This window comes from Martes martes, assembly GCF_963455335.1.
Source record: "Martes martes genome assembly, chromosome: 12".
Lineage (NCBI taxonomy): Eukaryota > Metazoa > Chordata > Mammalia > Carnivora > Mustelidae > Martes > Martes martes.
In genome coordinates this window covers 64,147,796-64,171,950 of record NC_137900.1, presented here as the reverse complement: position 1 = coordinate 64,171,950, position 24,155 = coordinate 64,147,796, and the positions used below count along the sequence as shown (strand labels likewise).

General features: G+C 46.2%; 1 protein-coding gene across 2 annotated transcripts in view; it reads right to left on the bottom strand.

Moving 5' to 3' along the window:
• Positions 1 to 13,229, bottom strand: part of GALNT12 (polypeptide N-acetylgalactosaminyltransferase 12) — a gene marked incomplete at its 5' end in the record, with an annotated part of 37,107 nt that extends 23,878 nt beyond the window's left edge. For both annotated transcript variants that reach the window (XM_080820280.1, XM_080820281.1), the window contains 2 exons: positions 717 to 886; positions 12,865 to 13,229. In XM_080820280.1, coding sequence (XP_080676406.1) covers positions 717 to 886; positions 12,865 to 13,229 — 535 coding nt within the window. The remainder of the gene's footprint in view (positions 1 to 716; positions 887 to 12,864) is intronic.
• Positions 13,230 to 24,155: the final 10,926 nt, after the last annotated feature.

Below are 24,155 nucleotides of genomic sequence, written 5' to 3'. Positions count from 1 at the left end.
ACCCAGAGATCCAAGCCAGTAGTCTGCAGGTGTCATGTTTCAAATGCCCCTCCTGCCCCTCCCCTTTACTCCCACCTGACTCCCAGCCTCCATCTCTCACCTGGGCCAGCCCTATAGCCCCTGGCCTCCCTGCGGAGCTCCACTGCACACCGTTCTCCACCCACAGGTATCTCGGGCCTAGAGGGATCCCTCAAAGGGCAAAACCACTCTCCTGCTTAAAATCCCACCTTTGCTCTCCCTGCTCTCAGGACAAAGTCCCGATCTGACCTCAGGTCTAATGCCTGCATCCTTTCCCATGTCTCACATCCCTCCTTTGCCTGTTCCCCATGAAGCAGCTGCTCCTCCCGCCTTCCTGAACGAGTGGCAAGTACTACACAACCCAGGCGACACTGTGCCCCCAAGCCCTTCTACCTTCTGTGCCTCCACTCAGAACCCCCTCCCTCCACCTTTGCTGCCTACAAACTGTTCACCTTTCAAGACATAAGATTGGCCCTCTTCCCAAGTGCCCTGTCTCCTGCAGAGACATGTGGAAGAGCTGTCACCACCCCTCCAGCCCCAGCAGGCTCTGGCCCCCCTGAGGGCAAAAGCCAGGTCCAGGGGGACACAGGAAGCCCATCCTGCCCAAACCCGTTCCACCCCTCTGAAGTCACACTTTGGCCTCCCAGGTGCCGCCATAGAACGCCAGGCCCCTCCATGAGCCCGTGGCAGGGGCTGACCTCTATCACTGTAGTCATCTACAAGAATGACTTCTTCCAGCAGGATGTCCGGGGATGTCTCGAGGACACTGTAGACTGTCCGGAGGAGGGTTGACCAGGCTTCGTTATAAAATGCTATGATGACAGATGTCGTGGGAAGGTGATCATAATCATATTTCTTCTCTTTGCACCTGCAGATACAAGACAGCTTCAGGAATCAAGAACGTGCTGCATACCAGGGGTGCTGGGGAGAGAGGCACCAAGGGGACATGGGTCACGGTCTCGAGGCCTCCTTCCAGTAATGGAAAATCATCTGCTGCCATCTTCCAGAGCCCCCCGTGGTCCACTAGGAGCCTTAACAGATTCTAAGAAAGATTCAAAAATGATACCCTATAAGTTTGAACTGTGGGATGCTGTTTTTAAGCTTTAGAGCAATTTTCAGATTTGAGCGTCAGACAAGCTAAGCAGACCAGGAGGGAGGGAGACTGCCACTTCCTCCTCTTCAATCGCTCTCTCGCCTGTCTGCTCCCTTCTGACCCCGTGGCCAACTGTCAGGCCTGTGCTCAGACCATGCCCTCTGCCTGGAACATCCTTTCCTCATTTCTCTACCTGGCAAACTCTCTGTCCTCCTTCTGTCCCCAGGCCCGTGGGTGCAGGCAGCTGCTGGCTGCAGGAGGGGCCCCAGCCAGACATCCCTTCCAGCGGGTGCCACTGCACTCTGGCTGCTGGCTGGAGTCTCACTGCCCTCCCCAGCATCCTCCCACACCCCGGCCGCACCTCTGCTTCCACAGGCCCTGTGCGGAACGCAGAAACTGGAGCCACCGCTAGAATGCTAGAACGCTAGAACAGTCTGGAAGGGCTCCGTAGAGGACCCTGACTACTCTCCATCCAGTACCCATGCCACCCCTTAGTCCACTCTGTGGCGGCCTTGAGGGTACGAGTGAGGGGATGTGCCTTGACTGGCAGTGTTAGGAACCAATAAGCTTCCTTCCTCTTTCTTTAGTAGGGTTTCCTATTACTTTACAGGGAAGTTTCCCTACTTGACAGAGAATTCTCTCCTCAGAGTAGCTGATGACAAACTCCCAGGGACATCCCAGGGATTGGGCCGTGCCTGGAACTCATCAGCAAGAAGTACCCAGAGTGGGTAAGAACAGAAGCCCAAGAGGAGCACCCGCAGGACCCCGGGGCTGGAAGGGGGAGCTGGCAATGCAAGAAAGGCATATGGGCTGAAGACCAGTCAGGCAGCCTGGGCAGAAAAGGAATGCCTCAAAGACAGGCTGTGGGCACATCCAAGAGATGCAGAAGCTAGCAGGGTGAGGAGTGAAGCCAGCTGTGTGGGCTACCCACCAGGGACCCGGTGATATACCAGTGGGCCCTTACCCGTCAGTCACCAAATATTTCCTGATTGCCTATTATGTGCTGGATTTCAAACAACAACAACTCCCCTGCTCCCACAGAGCTTACATGCAAGGGGACAATAATCAAGTAAGCAAACATATCAATAATTTCAGGAGGCGATGGTGCTAGGAAGAAAAGCAGGATGCGAAACAGAGCAACTGTTTAGGGGAGTGGGAAGGGGGGAGGGGAGTAACCACCGAAGAGGTAATCAGGGAGGGCCTCTTAGAGGAGGTGACATCGAGGATGGGACCTTAATAACGAGGGACCCAGTCCTGCAAAAAGCAGAGAAAAAGTTCTTTATGTATGCACTTTGTTTCTTTGTGGGGTTTCTCCTTTTATTTCGTTAAGAACATTTTCAAACATACCAACAGTAGAGAGAATATTGTAAGAAACTCCCGGGACCTTTTGCCTGACACCAACAATTCTCAATGCACAGTCCATCTTGCTTCATCTAAGCTCTCCCTCATTCCCTCCATCCCAGACTAGTGCAAGCAAAACCCAGCACAGCATAGCATCCATAAATATTTCAACAGATCTAAGGGATAAGGACTCTTTTTTAAATAATAAAACATAATAAAACTGAAAACCCTTAAAAAACAAGCGATTCCTTAGTGCTACCATATCTCCAATCTACAATATTTCATAAAAATTAAGATGCCCATGGTTGGAAGACACAGCATTCTTTAAAGAATCTCAAAGAAGGACACATGTCACCTAACTGTAGGATGTGTTGATTTTAAGATGTCTACAAATCTCAGAAATGTTTACATATGAAAAAATGACATAATTAATGACATGTAATACTTGAACTCAAAAACACTTGCTACATTGGCATTTATTGAGACTAAGCTCAGCGAGGTGAATACCTTGGGCGGTTCACAGAATGCCTGAGAGTGTGTACCTAGCTGAGGTCCTTGGGCCCAGAGCCCTTGTCCGAGGATCCTGGCTTGCTCCCACCCCCCAGGACGCTCAGGTGAAGATCCCAACACCATCCCTCCCTGCCTAGCCCTCCTTCTGACAAGCCATAGGCCATTTCTCCTGTGCTTCCTCTCCGACTCTCGCTGCACGTCCTCTTCCTACACATCAGGGCAGTTTCTGCAGAGAGCACGGCTGTCACTGGAATGGCTCTCGCATAGGCTTCTCCGGGAGACTCTGTGGGAGGCTGGTTCTCAACCCCCTTCACATTCTTATTCCTGCTGTGTTTGCAGGCCTGGCTCTGGACACTTGAGGAAAAGTCAGCCGAGGCTGGAAGCATGGCAGCTCTGGTGTCGTGAAGCGAGAGGGCATCCCCAGCAGCCCCAGCAGCAGAACCTGAGTCCTTGGACACCACAGACTTCCAGCCCAATGCACAGAAGCCGTCACTTAGCACAGTGCTCCCCAGAGGGGAGTCCAGTCCACACTCTGGGGGAGGAGAAGGAGGCTCCATCCTTTGAAGGGAAGGAGAGCAAAGACTTTGTGGATATGTTTAAAGCCACTGTGCAGGGTCAGAATGCAGCAGAAGTGAGAATATGAGTCTTCCAAGGTCAGGTCCTAAGGCGCTGAGGTTTCCTCTTTGTTCCCGCCCATGGACTGCCCTTTCTGGGGGAAGCCAGCTCCATGCAGTGGAGCAAGAAGGCTCAAGCATCCTATGGGGAGGTCTCTGCGGCAAGGGCCTCTGGCCAACAGCCAGTCCCAACTGTCCATCCTCCCTGGGATGAGTCCTCTTGAAAGCAGATCCTCCAGCTCCAATTAAGCCTTGAGATGATGAAAGGCCCGGACAGCATTTTTTCAACTGTGATCTCATGAGAGATCCGGAGCCAGAACCACCCAGCCAAGCCACTCCCGAATTCTTGACCCACAGAGATTATGTGAAATCACGAATGTTTATTGTTGCTTTAAGTCACTAAGTTTATGGTACTGCATCTGCCGAAATAAATCACAAGGAATCTTCCAGCTAAGCCCAAACTGAGAGATGTTTTATAAACCAACAGGCCTTGTACTCTTAAAAAATGCCAGTGTCCTAAGAGACAGACAGAGGCCTAAACAGACACAAGAACTAAACATCACCCTTGATTCTCAATTAGATACTGGGTCAGGGAGAAAAAGATGCTCCAAAAATTGGCACAGTTGAAAAAATGCAGTATTGTATAAACTTCCTCAATTTGATAACTATGTCATGGTATCACGAGAGAATGAACCCGTCCCTAGAAAATGCATGCAGAAGTAACAAAGGTTATAGGGTATTTATTGCTGAAATTTACACTCAAATGTATATAATACTGTAGCACACACAGAGAGAGAAATTAAGTAAATGGAACAAGATAATGAATGGATCTCAGTGAAGGATGAACAGGAGTTTCTTATGCTATTCTTAAATTTTCTCTGGCTTTGAATTTTTTCAAAATCAAACATGTAATACAATAAGAAGGAAAAAATGTTAATGTTGCCAACAGTATGTCCAAACACCAAGCCAATTCTGATTCTCAAAATATGTATCTCAAGCTTAGTGGCCCTAAGTCCCTCTCCTACCTCACTCTTTCCCATTTCCTCCAAAATCACAGCCCTCCTCCAAATACATGTTATGACAAATGGAAAACATATATATGTATAAACATATTAATAAGTGTATCTGCATTTTAAAAGCCCCTGACTCATTAGCCAGGGTGCATGGAAAAGCTATGTAGCACTGAGCCAGAGCCCACTAGAAGCTTTGGAAAGAATTAATTGCTTATACTCCATGAAAAAAAAATGTGTTTCTGTGCAACCTAAAAATAAAGACTTTTTTATTTAAGAAAAAAAGCAAAAATTTAGATCCAAATGTACACAGGTCCAAGAAGAATGAATGGAAATAAGGACAGTAAACCGAGGTTTTCAAAAATGAAGTTTTATTCAGTTTAAACAACTGTCCTTTCGTGTGAAATCACATCCTTACTGTTTGGTATTAATATGTATTTCTTCCAGAATGGGAATAAGGAGGAGGGCAGAAAAAGCTCTGCTTGACCAAATAACGCCAGGACCAGATGTCTGTCCCTCCTCAATGCTTTTGTTTATGTGTGTTCACTGCTCTGCAAAACCCCAAAGCTCAAGGCCACTGTTCTAGAATGCCTAGGTTCTTTCTCTATTTGTGTCCCTTTAAATCACAAGAGTTCTGGGTGCCAGCTGGCAAACCTACACAGAGCTTCAAAACGTTCCTCTTCTCTTTAATCTCTTATCAACATATTGAAGAACTTCTCACCTAAGGGAACCATCAGAGATACCCTGAAGGAAGCCCACAGTAGCAATTTTTCTTTGTAACATTATTTATAACAGCAAAAAGCTATAAACAATTCCAACAGTCCAACAAGAAAATGTGGCACATGGGGCAGCTGGGTGAAGAAAGGCTATGAGACCATCCAAAACCACATTTTCAGAGACCAACACTAAAGGAGAATAATTACTGTAACGGTAAATCAAAAAAGCAGGGTACAAATCTATAAGCAGCAGCGGGCGTGCGCAAGCGCGCTCCCACACTAACAATACATAGTAGAAAGAAATATGCCAAAAATGTAAACAGTGGAGATCTCTGAGCAGTGGGATTCTCTGCTCCTTTTGCAGTTTTCTGCATTCTAAGATTGTTCTACACTGAATGTGCATTATTTTTATAATCACAAAGAAAGATTATTTTTAAAAGGCTGGATCCTATTTCTTTAGCTTCCCACAGCAAATGTCCTCATTGGACGATAATATCACACTTTGACCACTCTTTTTCTCTTGGCCTGATAGAGTTTCCCCTTCTTTCTTTAAACATACCTTAAAGGCATTCTCCTTCATGAAGTTCAATATATTCTTCTGGAATGTCTAAGTTTATTTCCAGGAAAAATACTTTCCCCTTTTCCTTTTTTTTTTTTTTTTAAAGCAAGTTCCCAAAAGCTCAGATTGCAAAACAAATGCTCTCCTGAAAAAAAAATACGCAATTTACTTTCATTGCATGACCAAAACAAGTTGAAAGGCTTTTACAAATGTACAAGTCTAACCTTCTGGAATTGTGAATTAACCGTCTTTGATTCAATTATCCAACTCTTCAGTCTGAATCAATTAACTAAAAAAATTATTAACAATGCTTATATGCTTATCCCTATCCTAGGCACTATGATGGAATATAACATCATTATATGGCACTGCTCATTCTCACTCTCCTGACTGATAAAAAGTGGTGCGGCCTCTAATTAGACAAGAACAGTTACACATGCATCACTCAGGGCTCCACTTTTGCCTAGGGGACAGAAGGGAGCTCAGAGCCAAACTCACTGCTAAATCATAGTGGGTCGTCCTCTCCTTAACTTTCTGGTATAATTCATGTGCTTTGTAAGGGCAGCGGCTGAATTCTGGTTTCTGTTGTACTCTCTGCATGCTCTGTACTGTACTTGGTAATAATAACATGTATTGCATGCTGCCCATATCATGGGCAGTGTTGCTAAGCATCTCACGTACATTACCCCACTCTCCCTTCCAACCCTGTTGGGTGGGGACCATAATCTCCACCAGCACAATACGAGTCTAGGTACTATAAGGGTGTGGATGAATGGGATATTATGCAGATGAATGCCTCTTAATCTTCTTTTATGTTTATATTCAAGTTAGCACATAAATGTCCTTTAAAAAAAGGAAAACCCAGATCCTTTGCAGAACGGTCCAGCAAGGTCATAATGTACCTTCGTGTGTTTGCCCACCCAAAATCCTTTCTCCTTCCTCCACGTTACTGCATTTTGATTTCTCTTTCAGGAACCATGTCTCCTGGACTCTCAGTGCACATGGTCTGTGCAAGGCTACACACACACACACACACACACACGTACACACACCCCTCTGAGAAGGTCACATGCTCTCCAGGTCTGACCAATGAACATTTTCCATCATGATGACATCAGGTGAGTCACTGAATCTGGGGCCCAGAATCATCTGAACCTAATCCTCACCCGACTTTTCTATGATAGAAGTTAATATATTTTCTTTTATATTCAAGTTAGTTTGTATTGGGTTTTCAGTCACTTTCAACCAACAATAGCAATATGACTAATAGAAAAATAGGTCTTTTTTTTTTTTTAAAGTGAATATAGGACTTCTGCTTCTGGCAATATGGAAGATTACAATGCCTGGGAAAACCCTGTTGGAAAAAATTCTTGATTAAATACTTTTAGAAAAACCTTTTAAATGTATGCCTCAGCTTACAGGAAAGGAAAAAAAGTCCTCAGAGTCCAGGAACAACAAGAAAATAACTAGAGTTATGAGACACAGAGCATAAATATGCTTAAGATGCTTAAATAAATAAAAGACGCCCTTGAATGAATAACCAAAAAACAAGAATGATAGGCAAATCTCATTCAGGACTGACACTTCACAGCCATAGTACATGTGAGGGGGCAATAGAATATTATCTTCAAATGCCAAACTATCAATGTGGAATTACATACCCAAATAAAATTATCTTTCAAGAACAAGACCAAAATAAGAACATTTTCAGATGGGTAAAACTGAATTCATGAAACTGAATTTCTCTACGGTAATGAATACATGACATGCTTCAAGAAGGGAAAGAACCCCAGGAAGTTCTCTGAGATCCAAAGACCACCCAGAGTTCAGGAATGAATGAAGGGCAGAGAAAAACGATAACTTTGTGGGTAAATGTAAACAACAGCAACAACAACAACAAACCACATTTTTTAAACGTTTTAATGGGTTGGTTTAAAAAGAAAGAATCAAAACCCTGGAGTAAAATGGCACAGAAATCGGGAAGGAAGCTGACCAATGTTAAAGCATCATCTGAAGGCTCACAGCGAGTGATTAACTTTAGATCCTGCGGACTTGAATATGCACTTTCAAACTGACTGCTGAAGTTAGGAATGAACAACAGTACTGCCAAGTTAGTAGAGAAGAAAAAGTGGAATAAGAGAGGGAGAGAAAAACTTCCATCGACTCAAAGAGCAGCATTAAAAAAAAGAGGAAAAGGCAAAAACAATTAGAAAGTATAAAATAAGATGGCATAATCAAAATAATCAAACCCCAAGTGTCTTGTCAGCACGAGAAAAAAATATATGTATATGGACCTACTAGTTAAAAATCAAAGATTGGGGGCGCCTGGGTGGCCCAGTGGGTTAAAGCCTCTGCCTTCGGCTCAGGTCATGATCTCAGGGTCCTGGGATCGAGCCCCACATCGGGCTCTCTGCTCAGAAGGGAGCCTGCTTCCCCCTCTCTCTCTCTGCCTGCCTCTCTGCCTGCTTGTGATCTCTGTCTGTCAAATAAATAAAAATTAAAAAAAAAATCAAAGATTGTCAGCCTGGATGTTTTCTTTAACGACCACACAAAATCAAGAGACATGCTACTTAAAGATATACCTACAACGTAAGGACACAGAATGAATGAGAGTAAAAGGATGGAGAATGGTATCACAAAAACACTAACTAAACCTGATTATGTTTTGCAGGCTGAAAGCACTGATTCAAAGAAAAGATGCTACTCTGACAACCACAGATGGGTCTGGTAAAAATTAATAAAATAAGGGTGCCTGGGTGGCTCAGTGGGTTAAAGCCTCTGCCTTCGGCTCAGGTCATGATCCCAAGGTCCTGGCACCAAGCCCCGCACTGGGCTCTCTGCTCAGCGGGGAGCCTGCTTCCTCCTCTCTCTCTGCCTGCCTTTCTGCCTACTTGTGATCTCTGTCTGTCAAATAAATAAATAAAATCTTTAAAAAAAAATTAACCTGCACTTTACAACCTTGCTGGGGAAGCCAAGAAACATCAGTCTCATTTCCATACCATGTGTGATGTTGTTCCAAAGATACTGTTGTTACGAGAACAGTCAAGCAGGCCACCTCTCTGCAAGAAGGGAAATCCTAACCAATCCCCTCCCTTCCACCAACCCCAGCAAGACACTCTTTTGCTAAATTATATACTTAGAGCTATTTGGAAATTCTTCACCATCCCAGCACCCAAGTCCTGATCCCCAAACTCAGATACACATTTGCAATATTAGCATTAGTGAGGCTAACACCTTGTGGCAAGAATTCAAGGAACACCTATGTATTGTTGGCACACTTTCCTAAACAGCCGTTCAAAATCCCTCTGCTACGGCAGAGAATGTCTGATGGTCACAGATGCCATCTCCAACCACGTGCCCGTGGAAATGCACAGCCCCAAGGGCACAGTCACTCCACAGCGTCTTTCTCACTGGCTACATAGGTCAGAATACAAACAAGGAATGACATTATCGTGATTATATCAAGGATTTTCATGGATCTATAGAAACAAACTCTGCAAATATTGGTACAACATTAGCAACCGTTTACTCGTGACACACCTTAAACTGGCTGTGATGTCATCGCTAGTTTCAACAACAGGTGATCTGTTTTGAATTCCTACTTTGTCTAATTCTGGTATTCTCCCACTTGCATTAAAAGCACCCACCCTTTGGGAACCTGGGTGGCTCAGTGGGTTAAAGCCTCTGCTTTCGGCTCAGGTCATGATCCCAGGGTCCTGGGATCGAGTCCCACATCGGGCTCTCTGCTCAGCAGGGAGCCTGCTTCCTCCTCTCTCTCTGCCTGCCTCTCTGCCTACTTGTGATCTCCGTCAAATAAATAAATAAAATCTAAAAAAAAAAAAAAAAAAAAAAAAAAGCACCCACCCTTCATCTTCTGAGTAATTTAAACCCCAGAGACCCTAAGACAGTACATTTCAATCCTAGATGAACATCAGCCTCAGCCTAGGCCCTACGTACAGAAATTCTATTTGTTCTGGGGAAAGTCCTTGGCATCAATATGTCTCAAAGCTCCCCTAGGCCACAAATCCAGCTTTCTGGCTCCCCACTTTGGCCTACTGCCATCTCAGAGTGAAAGTTCCATCTCCTCGTCCAGCTCAGAGGAGATGGTGTTTGTTATGCAACAGAAATAAACAGAGATAAATAACAGAAACAGAAATAACAGAAGTAAAGCTGTGCCCTAGTCCACTGGCATGTGAATTATCAGACTCACAGAAGAGCGGGGGTCTACACCAAGTTTCAAGGAATTAGAGCCAACGCTGAAGCATCGTTATGGATCTGGCCAGTCCAAAGAGTGGACGCAGTCTCCAGGCTTGCAGATACCAAGAAGAAGAAGCCAGAGTCCCTTGGTAATTCCCAGCTGCTTGCCTATGGTATCAGGTTCATCCACTGTAGTGTGAAGACCAGTTAAATACGTGTATGAACCCATGTACATACTCATGTTTGAATATGTTCTCATTCACATACACATAGGCATATTTTTCAAAATCTATTTCTATACCTGGAAAAGTCTAAAAGAATACACAGAAAAATGTTAACAGTGGTTCTCCTGGGGCAGTAAGTTTATAGATGATTTTTATTTATTTATTAATTTTTTGCTTCTCTGCATATGCTAAAATTTCTAGAGTGAACATGTATTGCTTTTATATTAAAATAAATAGATTGGGGCGCCTGGGTGGCTCAGTGGGTTAAAGCCTTTGCCTTCAGCTCAGGTCATGATCCCAGGGTCCTGGCACTGAGCCCCGCATCAGGCTCTCTTCTTAGTGGGAAGCCTGCTTTCCCCTCTCTTTCTCTGCCTGCCTCTCTGCCTACTTGTGAACTCTGTCAAATAAACAAATAAAATCTTTAAAAATAAATAAAAAAATAAAATAAAATAAATAGATAAATAATTGCCTGCATACCAAAAGGGAGGAGAGAATCAGAGATCTGGGTTTTAGATCAGCTCTGCCCGGGATCTGCATGTTACTTTGGGGGCATGGCTTTTCCTCTCTGGTTAGACTGGATCTCCCTTAGGGCCTTTCCCTTTGTGACATTCAAGGATTTTAACCATCCCTCTGCTTATCAATTCAAGTCCCAAGAGACATCCCCCCCAACTCCTGGCACACAGCACCACTCCAATTATAAATTTATATTCTGCCATTCTGGTTTCCCAGACCTGATTAGGCGCTCACCTTTGTATGAACTGTATTAAAGGCCCCAACCTTACGGGCCACACTGAAGTTACGCCTCACGGCCTGGTCTGGCTGAGAGCGACCCAGATCAGGCTCACCTTTCTCTCCAGCTAGGCACCAATAATCCATCAGGCCCTGCTGCGGGAATTAAAGGCAGGAGGCATTCATACTTCTTATCATGCTGGGTCTGGATTAACTTCCCAGAGTCAATGCAACAGCAGGATCTATAAGCAAATCCTGATAGGACACAGGGCAGCTGTGTCACCATGGAGACGGGATGCCATAAGCCCCACAGGTTATCCACAGTGTTTGAAAGAGATTTCTCAACCTGGGACAATAAAGGAAGCTGGAACCCGGAAAAGAAAAAGTTTACAACCAATCCCTCGGTGACTCTTAAAAGCGGCCTCCTGAGTACCCCGTTGGCAACAGGGAAGGGGGGAACACTAGTAAGAATTGAGTACACGGTGTGTTCGACGTTCTATTAATTCCTAGGCTGTGTTATTTCTACTCATTCCTTATTCTGCAGATAGGGAAAGTGGAGGGTACTGTGACCAGCGTTAACAAAGTTCTACTCAAAAAGATTAACAGAGAAAATGCCTCAGGCAAAAGCATGAGGCTAGACATGAACAGACGCTGGAAAATAGGGAAGACCGTGAAGCCCAAGTCCTTCCCTGCTCTGCCGAAACGGGGTGGGGATCACTTCCTGGAGCAGGTACTCATGCTTTCTCTACCCAAGGATTCACGGATCCCCAAATTCTGAAATCAGCACAATGCCAAGGGGGCCAGAAGGGTCCCATCCCCCACGGCCAGTTCCACCGCTTTCCAGCTATGGGGCCTTAGGTGAGTCATCTGTCCTCCCTGAGACCTTTGCCACACCTCTAAAGCAGGCACGCCAGGGAACAGGAAGGAGTGGCAGGTGCACAGCACAGTGCAAGGAGGCCTCCCCACCAGTTACTCCCAGGAAACCCCTCTATGAGTCCTCTTCCTCAAAGTCTTTAAGAACAGGGCTCAAGTGGGGACCTGGAAGATCCCCACTAATGGAACGAAGGAGAGAGAAGGCCAGAAGGTCTGTCCTTTTACCAGCTTGCTCCCTTCTCACTTAGGCGGTGGGCACAACCCACCCAGCCAGCAGCTCCCATAGAAATTAGGCCTCTAACCACACCTGCTCAGGGCCTGCACCATCCACAAGAGTGAGCTGAGCTGAACCTCGGCCAGAAGGAGCCTTTCCCGCCACCTCCTTCCGGCCTTCCTCTGCCTAATGCTCAGGAATCCAGCTCCCAGTGAGGGGGAAGCCTCCGACTTGGCCTTCTGTCGACCTTTTATCTCTCCTGCTGGAGTGCCCTCCCCTCCTGGTTCATTCAAGGGCCTGGCACACACAGATAAATGAAAGTGGACCCTATCTCAAACTCTAACAGTCCTTAGTTTCACCAAGGTAGGGCCATACCGGCAGAGCTGGACAGGGGGTGCTGTGAAACCAGGAAGAGCACCCAAAGGGGGTCTCATCTTATACCTGTCTGCTTAGCCCTGACCCTCCCGCCGCCACTTTTTCAGAGCCGAATGACAGATCTTCTCAAGAGGGGCAGAGACAAGAGACCACCCAGTAAAAGATTCATCAACTTCTTAAAATTTTTTTCTGTTTTCATTTTTTTAAAACTTTCATGCGTCTCCCCATTCCACAGGACCCCCTGCCACTGCCCACTTCTGAGAAAGACTGCGTAAGACGCGCGATCCCCAGGTATTTCGAGACCCAGGTTCCACCCCGCCTCTTCACAGATGCAGAAACTGAGGGCCGGGGAACCCGCGGGCAGTGTTCCCCCGGGCACCTGCGGACTCACAGCGGGTTCCAGCGCTCGGGCAGGCGGCGGTGCAGCGAGATGCGGTCGCTAAGGTAGATGTTGATCTGGTGCAGCCGCACGCTCTCCTCCTGCAGCCGCAGCTCCTCGCCCTGCAGCAGCAACCGCACCGCCTCGCCCTGCGCGCCCAGAGCGTCGTCGGGCACCGGCGGCCGCGGCAGGACCGGGTCGCGCCGTCCCGGGCGCGGGGTGCGCAGGGGTCCCGGCTCGGCCGCCTTGGCCCCGCGCCGCTCCCGCAGCACCGAGCCCAGCCCGGCCAGCGCCAGCAGCGCCAGCAGCGCCAGCAGCGCCTCCCGGCCGCGCCGCAGCCCCCGCGGGCAGCGCCTACAGGCCGCGCGCCCCCACATGCGCCCGCCAGCTGGGGCCAGCGCTCCGCTCGCCCGGAGGCGGCGGCGCAGACCCGGACCCGGATCCCGGAACCGCAGGGCCGCCCCGCCCCGCCCCGCCCCCGGCCCGCCCCACCTGCGCCCCGCCCCCTTCCCGCCCACCCGACCCGCAGGAGCGCGGCCCCCAAGCCGCGGAGGGTGGCTGGTCTTCACTGGGCACACGCGCGGGCTTGCCGAGACTCGCACCTTCCTCGTTGGGCTGGGTGCATTAGGATCAAGGTGACGGCCGTAAAAGCCTCAGCTCAGCGCCTGGCACATCCTAAGCGCTCAGTAAATAGTGGCGGAGTGAGCCCTGCAGGAGTGCTGTGAATTTTACTCCCTTATCTCATCTGACCCTTAAGCAGTCCAATAACAGGTGTGGGAGGATTATCAACTCCATTTAACAGATGAGGGGACTGAGGCACAGTGAGGCTAATACACACCAGACTGTCACTGAGGCCTGCAGGCCTACCAGAGACGTAATACTGCTTAGATCCCTTCAAGAGCAAACCTTCCCCTGGCTCCCTGTTAGTCAATCTCTGCGTTTCATAGCCCTCACTTGGCAAAAGCCTCCAAGAAACTGATCAAAGGAATGAACCCCTTCAGAGACACACATGCATAGGCTCCCCAACTATGATCGCGTACACCCCAGATCATCCGTTCCCCTGACCTTGGCCAGAGGCTTCCTTTGAGGGGACTGGAGAAATGAAGGAGCCATGGGGGTGCTGGAAATATTTAACAGGGTCAAAACTAGAGTGAGGCATGAGGCTGTCTCCAAGACAGAAAATTATAGGGATGGGCAAAACAAAACAAAATCAGTAATCAAAAATAAACAATACTTTTATTTTTTTTATAGATATTATTAAGCATTTTGCATATAATATCTCAATTTTTTTTTAAAGATTTTATTTATTCACTTGGCAGACTGAGATCACAAGTAGGCAGAGATGCAGGCAGAGAAAGAGAGAGGGGGAAGCAGGCTCCCTGCTGAGCAGAGAGCCCGATGCGGGGCTCGATCCCAGGACCCTGGAATCATGACCTGAGCCGAAGGCAGAGGCTTTAACCCACTGAGCCACCCAGGCGCCCCTAAACAATACTTTTAAAAATCAAAATGAAAGCAAAAAAATCCCTGAACAAAAGACCAAAAAAATTTTTTTAAAGATTTTATTTATTTATTTGACAGACAGAGATCACAAGTAGGCAGAGAGGCAGGCAGAGAGAGAGGAGGAAGCAGCCCCCCCCAGCAGAGAGCCAGATTCGGGGCTCAATCCCAGGACCCTGGGATCATGACCTGAGCCAAAGGCAGAGGCTTTAACCCACTGAGCCACCCAGGTGCCCCAAGACCAAAATTTTAAAGAAAGGCAGAATCTGACCCTGTGCTTGCACGGCTCACCTCACTGGCCTCATTCTCCCTACCCCCAGCCTTGCTTCCATATCTCCATCTCAGTGGGGATTACATGGATATCGAAGTAAAAAATCATCAGTTTCTTCTTTTAAAAATATGCCCTTGACTTGTGAAACTTATATCTCAATTCAAAACAAAAAATAAATGAAAAGAACTAAGAGAAATTAAAAAGAGAGAGAGAGAGCAGCTCTGGTCTCCTGCACCAAGGCTCAAGTCCTCAACTTGACAGGAAGGGGTCCTCAGAATGTGACTCCAAACTCTGCAAGGCCTACCCCCACACCACTGGGGCAGAGGGGAGCAGGGTCTCACATTCCAAACCTTTGCATATGCTGTTCTCCCTGCTTGCAATGCCCTGCCCTGCCTGGCAAACAACCCTCTACCCTTTAAGGGCCTGCCAAAAGCCACCTCTTCCTCGAAGACTTGGGCAACTCCACAGCCTTTCAGGCAAATGCGTTTCAAGATGGCGTCCTCCTTTTGTGTATTAGTCAGGGTTCCACCAGAGAAACAGAACCAGGAGATATATTAAGAGATTTACGGGAAGGAATTGATCTACACAACTGCAGGGGCTGGTTAAGCGAGTCCAAAATCCTTAGGGCAGGCCATCAGGAAGGGAAGCCTGAAACTCTGGCTTAAGCTGAAGCTATAGTCCACAGGCAGAGTTTCTTCTTTTTTAAGGCAACCTCAGTTCTGCTCTTAAAGACTTTCAACAGATTGAACCAGACCCACCTGGACAATTTCCATTAGTTAAAGTTAACTGATTATAGACGTTAGTTATGTCTACAAAATATCTTCCTGGCGACACCCAAGCTAGTGTTTGATTGAACACACTGGGGATTAAAACCTGGCTAAGCTGACACATCAAACTGACCATCTCTATCAGTTTCCTGGGGCTGCCATAACAAAGGACTACACTCTGGGAGGCTGAAAACAACAGAAATGTATTTCCTCTCAGTTCTGGAGGCTAGAAACCCAAAATCAATTAGTCCTATCACCAAGGTCCTGTTTTCTCGGACGGCCCTGTGGGGGAAAACCATTACATACTTTTCTCTTAGTTTCCGATGTTGCTTGAAATCCTTGTCATTGCTTGGCTTATGCATTTGTCACTCCAACCTCTGGCCCCATTGTCATTCTTCTGATGTGCATCTGTCTACGTCTCTTCTACTCTTCTTCTAAGGACACCAGTCAAATTGGATTTGGGCCCACTCTAATGACCTCATCTTAACTGGATTATGTCTGTGAAGACCTTATTTCCCAAATAAGGAAATTCACATTCATAGGTACCAAGGATTAGGACTTCAGCGTATCTTGTTGCAGGGGCTCAATTCACTCCATAACACCATCAAACTTTGTTAAAACGCTTGATGCATTGGATCGTGTTTTATTTAACCATAGCCTGTAACAACGACAATGACAAAAACAACAAATGTAAGGGACAAATGAGCGGGATCACTTCATGATCGCAGAGCTTAGTAGAGTGTCAGACACACAGAAAGTGCTCAGTTAATGTCTGGCATTGTTTCTTATGCTGCCTTCTGTTGACATCTGTTTGAACTCGCTGGGGAGGTATCTGACAGAAGGTACAACCTGGTTAAGGGCAGGGAGGAGTTACTCCCAAAATGTAATGAACATGAATTCTTGAGGTCTTGTTGCTAGAAAGCCCTCAGTGGTAACTCAAATTGGGAGTTTTCAAAAATCTGCTCCCAGAAACCCGAGGGAACCACCCAAGAAAATAAAAAGAGGCTGGCTGGGTGGGACCCCATTTCCCTTCCCTGAAATCAGAACATTGACGCTTATCTGCTTAATACTTTGAGCTTCCTTCTCAGATTATAGTACCCTCCTCCCTAATGACCAGAGGAACTGGTAACAACAACCAGAGAAAGTGTGTTGTGCAAGCCCACAGCAGGTCAGTGGCAGAACAGGAAATAAAACGAAGTAAAAAGGAGGCTGACACCGGTGGATGTCTGCCAACATCTATCCTCCTCTCTTTACTTAAGAGTAGAACCTTGAGTTTTTGCTTGTTTGTTTCTCTGGCCCCATGGTGTAAAGACCAGGCATTCTAAAGCCTAGCATCCCCAGCCTGCTTCACAGGTAGGCACGGTCCTGTGACTGAGTGTTCAGCCAATGGGCTGTCAGTGCAGTTGTCAGACGGTGCTTCTAAGGAATGTCCTTAAAGGAAACTTCCTTACCCTTCCTTCTTCCTGCTGGCTGGACTGTGGATATAAAGACTAGAGCTCAAGCAACCACCTCGGGTCATGAGGTCAGAGGCGTGCACTGAGGGTGGTGAAACCACAGGGCATCAGGTACCAGGTCCCGGATGTTGTAGACATTGAACTAGTCCCAGTGGGCTCCTTCCAGGCTTTGCTTATGTGAGGGAGAAATAAGCTTCTGTCTTGTTTGCACCACTGTTCCTATGGGTCTTCTGTCCTATGCAGCCAAATCTAATCCTAAGTGATATGCAGGATAAATTGCACAAGAATTCCCCCCAAATCTGGCTCTGATAGTGTAGTGGTTTTAAAACAAGGCTGCAAATTATCGGATACTCCCTCACCTTGAATCGGGGCAGACCTGTAACTGCTTCAACCATTAGGTGATAGTAGAAGTGAAGTTCTATGACTTCACTGGCTGTGGATAAGAAGGCACAAAGCTTCCATCTTGTTTATAGGATCCCTGTTCTCACAGCCTTGAGCTGCCAGGGAAGAAATCAGACTATCTTGATAGCGTTGTGCTGGAGAAGTCCCAGGTAGGATATCTTACCCATAGTACCAGCTGTGCCCAATCCTCTGCCGGCCCAGCCAGCCCAGGCATCAGACAGCTGCGTGAGGAAGCCATCTTGGAAGTGTCTCCACCCTGGCCGTTTGAGTCACCCCAGCCATCCAGCTCACCTCATCTGTGGCCCCAGACATCATGGAATGGAGAAAAGAGGTAGCCTTTTCAAATTTTTGACCCACAGAATCCATGAGTATGATAAGGTGGTTCGCATTTTATGCCATGAAGTTTTGCGATGGTCCATCACTCAGCAATAGATAGCTAGAACTAATGGATGATTTTAGTCAACAGTATTTTTAATTCAGGAAATATTTATTGAGCATCTACTATGTGCCAGGGTCTAGGGTCTAGGCATGCTATAATGACCAAGTGTCAAAGAGAAACAAAACCAGACACCAGTTGAAGTGGTAAGGACAGATCTTAATTAGTAATGGACTACTGCACTAGGGAAGAGGGTCCAGCATGAACAGATTCAACTTTGATTTGACCAGAATGACTGGGCATTTTAAATAGAGTCAGGGAAGTGAAAAATTACAAAAGCGTGATCAGCGTAAATGCTGATGATGCCTGCTGTGTCTGTGGTTGGCAAGGATCAGAGTGAGGATTCTATCCTCCCAGAGGCCTGTAAGGCAGAGGCCCAATCCTTCCTGATGATATTGTAAAGGAATGGCTTTCAGTCCTTGGGAAAGACACTCTTGATTTGTAGGAGATACACATACATCTTAAAGGGACAGAGAAAGGACTTATAATTATAAGCCCTTCTTAGCAAACTCTCTAAGAAAGGGTGGTTAGGGGCTGACAGTTAGGTGTTAGCTATGATAAACAGTGAATTCTTTGGACAGCCGTGAGCTTCCTCCAGCAGATACTTAAGGGGGGCTGGGGACATCCTACCAGTGCAGCCTTGAGCTGTTAAAAACTGTCAGTGTTTACATCTTTAATGTGAAGGGAAGTAGGTGTATAAAATCATCTATGTTCAGACTCTGTCCTCGTTACAGGCCAAGGTTGAGGCCTAGTTGAGAAGGAGGCTCAGAGGAGCCTGGCTAGGGTTTGATCAAGGAGAGAGTCTTTGTTGCAAGGGATATTTTTGACATCATGGTGCTTACAGGGCAATGGAACAGACAGATATTAAAAAGGTAACTTACCAGAGTTGTGGTTAGTATGTTGAAGACAAATTACAGGGTGCTTTAGTTGAGGGGTTTCGGAAGGCTTCACTGAGGAAGTAATGTTTACATGGATATCTGAATGTTAAAGTGATACCAGAGATTTGAAAACATCTTTTAGGTGAATATGGAACTCCCTCTGCTGGTTCCCAGCTCAGCGCAAGGAATAGTTTTGCATCTCCCATAGAAGGATAGAGTAAGTAAGCTGTATTTTTTTTTTTTTTTTTTTTTTTTTTTTTTACTTTTTACATCCTGGGAAACTACTCGAAAGCTTTTTATCAATTATTCTCTATTTGCAAGAGGACCACGGTCCAAAAAAGTTAAGAGACATATATCTGGTCTGATTCTCTCACTTTAAAGGTGGGAAGCCCAAGACACAGAGTAGGGAAAGGGCCTTTTGAACAAGCTGGTGTCTCAGCTACATGTAGGCTCTCACCTGCTGCCCCTGTAGATTCACAGTTGCCCTGGAGGCAAGCGTCCTGGTCTGGACCCCTCCCCACGGGCTCGAGGACGCGAAGGGCTTGGGGTGAACCTGCAAAGCAGCTCCCACACAGGACGACCTTCTGCGGAGACCTGACCGGTGGGAGATGACTTCACTCACGGAAGAGTCTGCTGGCTGGTACTAGAAGGCAGGTGTGAGAGGAAAGTCCTGGAGCTGTGCCTTCTGGCCTCTGTCCAGACGCTCAACACAATTAAGATCTGCGGTCAGATTAGAAAACAGACAAGGATTACAACTCATAATGTCTTGGATCAGCTTACCACACTGGAATGCTTCCTGATACAGGCTCAGCGGCAGAGAAGGGAGTGTCGGCCTGACATAACAAGGGTTCAGTTCCCGGCGAATGGTAAGAGCTGTCGTTTACGGAGCATCCGTGTGTGCCATAAACTGCCAGACTTTATTCTTCATGTCCCATTCTCATTTCACTCTCCTGACAACCTTGCAAGGCAGATAGAGGAGGAAAGTTTGGCTCAGAGAAGGGAGGGGATTTATTTAGCCAGGGTCGAGGGACATGGCCGTGGCAGAGTAATAGTCTGAGTCCAGGTCACTTGAATGAATTCAGGATTTTCCACCCACACAGTTGGCTGGCAAACTGCTGTCAAGGCAAAAGGCAACTCAGCTTATGTAGGGGCACGGCGTCGGAGCCTGCTTGCTTGATGTCACAGACGGCTCTGTGACCCTAGGCCATTGGCTTATCTGTAAAATGGTGATGATCATAATGGTACCTCGGGAGTAGGGTTTTTGGGAGGACTGAGTGATGGAGTCCACACAGCCAGCCTCCCCAGGCTCAAAGCAGGGTGGGAAGAGTTTCTACAAAGGCAAAGGAAGGTGTCTTGCTACTCAGTGTGGTCCTTACACCGGTAGCATTGGGACCACCTGGGAGCTGTTGGAAATCCAATAGCTCATTAGCAGAGGAAAAGCACAAGGAATCATTATTAACAATGACAAGCTGGCACCCACAGAGGGCAAATTCAGCGGGGACCTTAATCCTTTTTGTACCTTATCCTCCCTTGGGTGTGTTATTTGTTTGGGGAGCTAATTTGTTCTTTGACCACACCATCTCATTTCCTCAACTGTTCAACCAACAGACAGATTTCTCTAGAAGGCACTTTTGATTTGTCATATTAGCTCCCTTCAGAGGGATCATTTTATCCCTTTTGGAGTTTAATGTGATATATGGTAGATGTGGTATTTCAAACATCAGTGGGGAAAAGATGGCTGATTCAATCAATGATTGGAGCAACTTGATAGCTGTTGGCTATCCTCACCCTTACATCAAGATAAGTTCCAAATGATCTAAAGATGTAAAAGTAAAATAATTTTAAAAATCCAACAATAAAAGTATTGGATCAAGAAAACCTAGACACCATTATAGAAAAGATTTATAAAGTTGACTACATAAAAATTTTAGCATTCTATAAGGCCCAAAATAATATGAAGACAAAAGACAAATCAGAAAGAGATATTTGCAGATGACATCTACCCAGTATTTAAGTCAACAGAGACCTAAAAAGAACAGAAATAAAAATAGCTAAAAGATCTGGAGAGACAGGGTGCCTGGGTGGCTCAGTTGGTTGAGCGACTGCCTTCGGCTCGGGTCATGATCCTGGACTTCCAGGATCGAGTCCCGCATCGGGCTCCCAGCTCTTTGGGGAGTCTGCTTCTCCCTCTGATCTTCTCTCTCATGCTCTCTCTCACTCATTCTCTCTCAAATAAATAAATTAAAAATAAATAAATAAATAAATAAAGATCTGGAGAGACAGCTCCCCCAGTAAAGAAATACAAATGGTCTAGAAACGTATCAAGATGTGTTCAGTTTCTCTATGTAAAAGGCATGCAAATTAAACTTACTCTGAAATATTTTCTCATCTATCAGATTGGCAAAGATTTAAAAGGTTATTCATTCCAGTCCTGGCAAGGATATGAATAAATAGGCTGTTTATTCCTACCACTGTTGGTAGGAAGGCAAACTGGTATAACGTTTTGGAAAGCAATTAGGCAACATTTATTAGAAACGTTAATGTTAATGTTCATATCCTTTTGATTCTGCAATGTCACATCCACAGAAATAGATTCACAAGTGCTCAAGAGATGAGCTTACAAGCTCATTGCAGCATTGTGTATAAGAGTAAAAAGTTGTTAACCCAAATGCCCATTAATAGGAGATTATAAGATAAAATATTGCACATTCATACACCAATATACCACAGTTTTGTTAAGAAGAATGACACTAATTCTAGATGTTTAACATACAAATGTGCTTAAGATGCATTATTAAGAAAAGCAAGCTAGTAGAACTGTATGGGTGGTATGATCCTGTTTTTACATGTTAATATATATACAAAGGAAAAATTTCTAAAGAAATATTCACTGAAGTATTAACTATTATATTTATTTTTGGTGCATGAGATTCTGTGGGCCTTTTCTTTTCATTCAATTTATTCATTTTTTTCAACAAATATTTATTGATTACCTACCACCTTTCGATCATTGATCTCAAGGCCCTCGCATTCTATGTTTGCACAACATTGGATTTCTTTTCAACAAACATTATTATCATATTAGGGAAAAGAGGTTAGACATTTAAAAGTAAATAAATACTCTTTGGAGATGATTTTACTTCCAGGCCTTCCCTACCTCCTCCCTAAGCCACTGTGTGGGTCTCTGGAATCCAGTCTCCTTGTTCCCTCTTTCCAACCTGTTTCCTTGCTTTTCCTACCATTACCCAGGTCTCCCCCAGTTTTTCTGCTCAACCTGTGGCCAAGCTCTCCCATGAAGCTGTCAGTGATATCCCCAAATTGTGATGCCTTCCTCTAAATTGACAGTAAACACTCATTGACCACCCTCTCCACAATCATGTGGGATTCCCTGGGAGCCAGGGGCCATCCCTATCATCCATAATATGCCATCACATACACCATGCCTGGCACATAGAAGGCATCCAATAGATGTTGGTTGGATGAGGACTGTGTTGGTGATGGAAGTACACTGCTCAGACCACCCTTCAAGAGAACCCACTGCGGGGAACACAGCTGGCTGAGAGCCTCCAGCTTCTATGCTTTCCAATCTTCTATGAAGTTCTTGCTGAGGCTGTTTCGCCTGGTTTCTCCCAGTCAATGACTAAGCATAGGGGATATAAGAACCCAGCTACTTCTCTCTGATGCAGGACACCTTAGCAGGCCACCTTTGCCTGGGGACTCCCCATTGGCTTGGCTGAGACATTTCCAGAACTGCAGAGCACTCTGGAGACTTCCTACCCCAGCCTCCTCCCTCCCACTCTCTTTTCCCAACTGTAGCATCTGCATTAGGGTCAGAAGGCCCTCCTTCCCTTTTCTTCCTCCTTCCTCCTTCATCCAAGCATTTCTCCTTGGGGGAGGGGGGGACACCTTGGCATTTGGTTCTCAGAGGACCCAAAACAACACAGGGATCAAATATTGGAAAAAATATTGGAAGAGAGTTCATATATAATAAGACTGCAGATACACTTGTTTAAGAGATTTGTGTACAAAGATGTCCCAGATTCATGCTTTGAAAACTATGTGCACGTGAATCACCGGGGGGTCATGCTGAAATGTCGATTCTGGTCCAGTAGGTCTGGGGTGGATGCAAGACGCTGTGTTTCTAAGAAGCTCTGGGGTAGTACCAAGACTGCTGGTCCAAGGACCCCATTTTGAGTAGCAAGGTGCTGGAATGTTTATATGCACCACTAAGTCTCTCCTCCCTGCTCTGAACCGTGAGAGGATTACTGGGGGGACCTTAGCAGCAGGGTCAAACCTCTGGCTAACAGCTGGGTTTGGCCAAGGAGCACTAGAGGGCAGGAGGAGGAGGTCAGAGAGTTTTATTGCTCTGGGGATTATTCCCTACTAGGTTACTATAGGTTGGCTATGTCCCTCTACCAAAGGTCCTAACTCCTATCAGCGAGATCTCTCCATTTTTCTCTATTGCAGAACTCCAGTAACTGCTCTCTCCCTTCCCCCTTCAGGCCTGGGGTGGCAATGGCTCCCTACTGTTAGCAGCGTTGGAGTACTGCACCAGCTCTTGGCGTTCGTAGTAAACTCTGCCCACGGTTCTGTAATTAGTCCTTTAGTAAATGCTCCTCATTTCTTCAGCCAAGTGTACCATCTGTCTCCTGCTGGGACCCTGACTTATAAGCACTGTCAGAACAAGATTTGTTTTTCTATAATAGCAGAACACTAGAAACAATCTAATTGTGCATCATTTAAAAATGATTAAATAAATTAGGGTACATCTGCTTAATGGTGTTCCATGCTACCACTAGAAAGGCTATAACAGATCTATATTCACCTGCATGGAAAGATGCCATTTGTTAAATTTTTTAAAAAGCAAGATTCTGAAGAGCCTGCAGAGTATGAATGCATTCATCCACAAAGTAAAATATGCATTTGTGAAGGCTGGGATTGCAGGGGATGACAACCCTGCTCCAAACAAACCTACCAAAAGAACAGGGGTTGGTGGGGGGGGAGCTGCGAGGATTTTCTGACTCCATCTCTCTCCATCACTTGTCACAGCATCTGGACAGCCTGACAGCTGACAGCCTTAGCACAGAGGCCCTGGTTCCTAATTGCTTTAGCAAAAACTCCCGGGCTGAAGCAATCAGGATGGGCTGGGACATAGTCTAACCACTGAACCATACAGACTGAGAGAAGGGAGGGAGGCTCCCTAAAAGAAAGGAGGCATTTCTTCCCAGAGTAGGAGAAGCAGAGCAGGTATAAGCAGCAGATACTCACTCTTGAGGGAATATTTGTAGTAGACACTTACCTTTTTGGCTGCCCAGTATCTGAACCCACTCCCTAATCTGGAGTGTTTCTTCCCTTCTAGGGAACTCTTCTAGGGAACCTATCCTGGAGCCTACCTCCTGCTATACATGCTGAAAATGCCAGAAATGCACTTTTTCAATCTCCCTTTCTGTCAGTCAGACCACATGACCCAGGCTGAGCCATTTACCCTCTCTCGTCTCAGGCTCTCACTCTGGAGCTGGGAATTCCAAAAAGGGCCCATGCGGACTCCATCATGGTATAGGGTGCAGCCATGCTGTAATATGGTGCATCTTTCTTGGT